Source organism: Rhinopithecus bieti, unplaced genomic scaffold (genome assembly GCF_001698545.2).
Source record: "Rhinopithecus bieti isolate Rb0 unplaced genomic scaffold, ASM169854v2 scaffold_38625, whole genome shotgun sequence".
Lineage (NCBI taxonomy): Eukaryota > Metazoa > Chordata > Mammalia > Primates > Cercopithecidae > Rhinopithecus > Rhinopithecus bieti.
In genome coordinates, this window is record NW_016816075.1 from 59264 (window position 1) to 65497 (window position 6234).

Consider the following 6234-nt stretch of genomic DNA (forward strand, 5'->3'; position numbering starts at 1 on the left):
CCCCCCCCCCCCCCGTCCGCCAATAGTCAACATGGCCTCAGCGCAGGCGCAGAGGGAAGGTAGTCTTGCCGGTGACGTCACTCCTCCAGGCAAGAGGGCCGCGCTCACCGGTGTTTTTGCTTCTGGGGCTGCGTCGCAGAGCAGGTGTTTACTTAGCTCTGCAGAGGCCGGTACTCCTAAGACTTCAGACACCAATTTTCTTACGGCAAGGCGGGGAGGGGAAGTGCCCAACTAAGGAAAAGATTCTAGCAGGCGGCAATTTCGCACTTTGAACTTAGAGGGCAGCAACAGGGTTGCAAGTGTAAAAGAACGGGACGGCGGGGTCTGTGGCTAAATTGCTCTGCGTGCACAAAGAGTAGGAGGTAGGGAAAAGCCACTGGCTTCATCCAGTGGTCAGGACTGGGAGTTTACGTTGTAGCGTTTGAAGGACGGTAGGTCGGTATGCAGACAAGCTGAAAAATAAACGGCGATATGGGACACACACACCAGGGGTGAAGGGGTGTATTAAGTGGTGGCTAACAAGTTGCTTTTTCTGGATGAGTAGACAGTGTCAGTGTGTTGGGAGTGTAGGAGGTGTAGGCTGGGGCCAGGTGCTGTAGGGCCTCCTTGGCCAGGGAGCTCATATTTCATTCTGGACATATGGGAAACCATAAAAAGGATCCGATTTGTAAAGAACAGTCTGAAGCAATCTAACATATAGTAACGTTAAAAATACACATATAATGAGCTGGGTGAGGTGGCACGCACCTGTAATCTCAGCACTTTGGGAGGCCGAGGTAGGCGGATCACCTGAGGTCAGGAGTTCAAGACCAGCCTGGCCAACATGGTGAAACCCCGTCTCTACTAAAAATACCAAAAATTAGCCGGGCTTGGTAGCGCGCCTGTGATCCCATCTACTCGGGAGGCTGAGGCAGGAGAATCGCTTGAACCCGGGAGGAAGAGGTTGCAGTGAGCCAAGATCACACCACTGCACTCCAGCCTGGGCAACACGGTGAGACTCCATCTCAAAAACAAAAAACAAACAACAACAACAAAAAGGAATGGAGCTTCCCAGCAGACAAGACAAAGAAAGAAAGTAAAAAAGGAACTCACATCTCTTGCTCCCTGACACATCAGCACCTCCTGGGTATACAAGTTATCCACTCTCTCAATGCATTAGGAGGTAGAAAATAGAAAGGGCTGGTCCTTTAGGGCCCATCACAGTGTCGCCCCTTCTAGCACCTAAACGTCATCTCCAACCACCTTGTACACACACACCTACACAAAGGAGGAAATCCTTTAGGGTTGGTGGGAGTTGGGGGGCAGAGGAACCAGTGATACAGCCCCTCAGAAACTATCCCAGGGCCCACGGTGTGCATGCACAAGCTATGTGAGGCTAAGTTTGCTGCTGCAGAGCGAGGACCCCCACCTCTACCATCAGCCCCTACAGGTATGACCTCCTCGTACAGTAACCTAAGCAGCAGGTAGCTAGGTGAAGGAGAGTGAGAAGCTGACAGGTGGCTGGTCCCACCACAGAGTCTGCACAACATGACATTCCCACTGAAAGACAATGAGAGAAGCCCCCACGTGGCTGGCGAGTTATCATTACAATTGCTCTTAAGATACATTTTATCAAGACCACAAAAGCCTTGCCAATTGTGAGCAGTCATTTTGGACCAGAGGCAGCAGGTGAGGTTGACAGAGCAACAGCACAAAAGGAGCCAGGTCTCTGGTGACCTTGGAGCCACCACACTAGCCCTGGATTACCTGCCTCCAAAAGAGGAATCTGCTTCCCTCCTCTTGAAGCCACTGGTGTTTGTGGTGGGATTGGTGCGTGCAGCCAAATCAAATCCTGAGCAATCCATCAGACTTTTCTGTGTTGGCCAATGTGAGTGTCAGCGAACAGGAGACACATGGGACTGGTGGGTGAGGAGCATGAATAATGGTGACTGAAGGGCAAATTGGGAGTAAATGAGAGCAAGGAGAGGCAAAGGGCAATGGAATGGAGGTGAATGAACACCAGAGTGGAGTGGATGTGGGCCAAAGTGAGGGAATGACTATGCATGCATTCAATTATGAATGAATATGAGATTATGATGAGATTAAGTAAATGCTGGGAAATAAGGCACAATCTCAGCGGAAAAAAGGTGAAAGTGGGAACAGACTCTGAATGGGGCAACTGAAGGGGGTGAATGTGAGTGGAGTTTATAAGGATTAGAGTGTGAATGAATGGTGGTTTTATGAGGCACAAGATGAATGAAGAGAGGGGAATTTAGGGAGACAGTAGGAGTGAATGTGGGTAATGTGGGATGGAAAGGGAAGAATGGGGTGCGGGAAGGACAGAATAAAAGAGTGGAGATGGAGACATGGTAGAATGTGAAGCAGGCCGAGTTTGAGTGCGGGTGCTATGAGGGAGAAGGGTGACTAGAGATGACTGGGATTAGATGGGCGTAATACAGCGTAGTAGCCCAGGAACGTGGGTGTACAGGGATCCCAGTGGGAATCGGCAAATGTGAATAAGCTGAAGAGTGTGCATGAATGGAGGTGATGTTGGGCAGAGTGAGAGGGAATGAAAGTGAAGAGCAGAGGATGGGTGAAGGTGGGTATTGCGAGGCAGAGAGTGGAACTCACCTTTACTTGGGTGAGTAAAGCGAGGAAACATGGGGAGCCCGATGTGAGCAAAAGTAACGAATTTGAGGCACAGTGTGACAGAATGTGGGTACTGGGAGGCAGAATATGAGCAAGAAGAGGGTGATAGGGGTTACAATGGGAATAGATTTAAATGAATGAGGCAGTGAGAGGCAGAGTAAGAGTAAATGGAGGCAATGAAGAGAAAACTGAGAAAGAACAGTGACCAAGCGTAGGCTAAGTATATGTGGGTAACTTCACCTAGTGTTTGGGAGTAATAGGGACAGAGCTCCAGGAAATGCGGGTGTTCCTGGGACAGCATCTGAGAGAATAGAGGTGAAGGAGGGGCAGAAAGGGAATGAATGGGGGAAATAATGAGGCCCCGGGTCAATGAAAGAAGCTGAAGGCTGGGCCACGTGTGAGTAAGCCAGAGTCATTTGATGCAGGGGTGGGAAATAAAGATAAATATAGGAAATGAGTTTGAGCAAGAGTGAGTGGGGTGAAGAAGGAATATGACATGAGAGAATTTGGGTAATGCTAAGTAGACTGTGGGGAATTGTGATAATATGAGGCCCAGTATGGGTGAATATAAGTGGCTGAAAGGCAGTGTAAGTGAATGGAGGAACAAAAGGCAGAATGAGAATGAAGTTGAAAAAGCAGGCATAAGAATGTATATGTAATATGCCATTTGTAATATGAAACATGGGGCACATTCCAGTAAATTAGGATGGAACAGCACTTTAAGTGCAGAGAGGTGAACCAAGGATGAGTGCTATGGTTTGAATATTGTCCCTTCCAAAATTCAGATGTCAGAAACTTAATCCCCAATGCAACAGTGTTGGGAGGTGGGGCCTTTAATCCCCAATGCAACAGTGTTGGGAGGTGTTTAGGTTTCTGTGCTCCGTGTTCCAGAATCTACCACTTAGACCTTTGCTCATAGAGCCCAGAGTTCCAGAATGCCCCTAATTCCGAACACCACAGGGTGAGTCTGGAGCAAGTCACCTGGGAGGGCTTACAGGTGCCATAATGCAGGCCTGGGGCACTGTGGTAGTGACCTTGGCCACGCTGATGGTTGTCACTGTGGATTCCAAGATCTATGAACGCTGCGAGCTGGCGGCAAGAATGGAGAGGGCAGGGCTGAACGGCTACAAGGGCTACGGCATTGGAGACTGTGAGAATCCCAGTTGCCCCTGAGCCACCCACCACATTCAGACCCAGGCTCCCCTTGTCCTTTATCACCTCTCCAGGCCAGGGCATGATCCCTTGAGTCACTCCCTGACTGACTATGCTGAGTAGTTTAACTAACTCTAACACCACCACCATTATGGCCTTCACAACCATCACCTCCATCTCTGCCGTCAACACCATCACTACAATCAATATCACTGCTGTTACCATCATGAATACCATTGCTACCACCATCACTGATGTCTCACCAGAATCACCAACACCACCACCACTAAACCAAGATCACCACCCTCACAACTGAGATGACAACCATCCCTGTCCTCCCCCCATCCTATCCTTCCCTATTCCCAAGCTCTATACCTACTCCTTGCCTCCCTTCTCCCTGCCCCAGGGCTGTGCATGGCTCATTATGAGAGTGGCTTTGACACCGCCTTCGTGGACCACAATCCTGATGGCAGCAGTGAATATGGCATTTTCCAACTGAATTCTGCCTGGTGGTGTGACAATGGCATTACACCCACCAAGAACCTCTGCCACATGGATTGTCATGGTAAGTCAGCACTGGGGACACACTGAAGCCCTGCTGGGCCCTACTCTCCCACACTTGGGAGGGCAAGGTTGTTTAAGCCATAATCTCCTGCAACAAGAGAAAAGTGATGGGAAAAGGAGAAAAGTTGCCTGAGCAACTTTTGGTTGTTTAGGACAGAAGAGCTCAGAGCTCAGAGCTCCCAATCCTCACCCAGAAAGGACACTGAAGTTTTCTTAGACTCAGGAAACAGGAAACTTATCTCCATGTGGAATAGAGATAGAGACTGTCCTGATTTGGGGTTGAAGTTACCCAGGCCCCGAGGAAAGAAGCAAATGTCTGATTCTAGAAACAGAAACAGATAACCTCCATGCAGAAATGACAGAACTTTCCAGATAAGACTGGTGGTGTTGAGGACAAAATAGAATAGCAGTTAAAGTTGTTCAGTGTTGGCCAAAATGGTGGTTGAGGTTGTCCAAGACAGGAAAAAATGGAGACTGAGGTTATTTGGGGCCAGCCCAAATGGAAATTGAGGTTGTCCAGGACCAGATAGTATGGGGGTTGGGATTATTCATAACTAGCCAACATGACCATCCAGATAATCCAGGATCAGTCAACATGAGTTAAGGTTGTACAGAACCAGCTAACATGGTGATTAAGATCATTTATAACCAACTGACAAGAGAATCAAGGTCATCCAGAATCAGCCAACATAGTGGTTGAGGTTCTTCAGGCCCCAAAGAACTCAAAACCCCTGGGCCCTCCATTCACTGTTACCCTAACCCCAATGCACTAGATCAGCATGTCCCTCTCTTCCCCCTCAGACCTGCTCAATCGCCATATTCTGGATGACATCATGTGTGCCAAGCAGATTGTGTCCTCACAGAATGGACTGTCTGCCTGGTAAGTTCATGGGGATGACCCGGACTGTGGGCAGCCAGGGATAGTGTCACTGCCACCCCCTCAACCTGTCCACTTCATGCTCTCTCTTTTTCTTCATTTCCCAGGACTTCTTGGAGGCGGCACTGTTCTGGCCATGATTTATCTGAATGGCTCAAGGGGTGTGATATGAACGTGAAAATTGATCCGAAAATTCATCCATGACTCAGATTCGAAGAGACAGATTTTATTTTCCTTTCATTTCTTTCTCTTGTGCATTTAATAAAGGATGGTATCGATAAACAATGCAAAAAATGCTGTGATGTCTGACTCTCTTCATTTATTCAATGCCCAGAAGTACCCTTCCGTCACAGTATTCTGTCACTTCCTCCATATATTCAAAGCTCTAATTAAGAAATACCAGATCACTCAGGGTGGGGAAGGAAGGGAGGATAGCGTGAATCAAGAGCATGTGTTCTCCTGGGTTCAAAAACCATCTCTACCACCTACTAGCTGTGTTGCCTTGGAAGAGATACTTAATTTCTCTGTGCCTCAGTTTCCTCATCTGTTAAATAAGGATGATAATAATAGTAGCTACTTGATGGGGTTATTGGGAGGGTTAAATGAATTAATATTTGTAAAACGCATGAAGTGCTTGGTACATAAGACAGTTATAGGTTTGGAGATAGAGGAGTGGGATGGGAGAGATGAAAATTGGCTTCCCTTAAAAAGAATCAGTCTCAGTGGGGTGCGGTGGCTCACGCCTGTAATCCCAGTACTTTGGGAGGCCAAGCCAAGTGGATCATGAGGTCAGGAGTTCGAGACCAGCCTGGCAAATATGGTGAAACCCCATCTCTACTAAAAATACAAAAAAAATTTAGCCGGGTGTGGTGAGTCCCAGATACTCAGGAGGCTGAGGCAGAAGAATTGCTTGAATCCAGGAGGCGGAGGTTGCAGTGAGCCAAGATCGTGCCACTGCACTCCAACCAGGGTAACAGAGCGAGCCTCTGTCTCAAAAAAAAAAAAAATCTGTA

The 6234-nt window shown here is 48.1% G+C and overlaps 1 protein-coding gene across 1 annotated transcript; it reads left to right on the plus strand.

The window, feature by feature from the left end:
- The first annotated feature begins 3547 nt into the window (after nt 1-3547).
- On the plus strand, nt 3548-5509 carry LOC108516694 (sperm acrosome-associated protein 5). Its single transcript, XM_017854300.1, has 4 exons — nt 3548-3778; nt 4187-4345; nt 5146-5224; nt 5329-5509. The coding sequence occupies exons 1-4, from the start codon at nt 3634-3636 to the stop codon at nt 5423-5425; spliced, it is 480 nt and encodes a 159-aa protein (XP_017709789.1). The 5' UTR covers nt 3548-3633; the 3' UTR covers nt 5426-5509.
- The last annotated feature ends 725 nt before the right edge of the window (nt 5510-6234 follow it).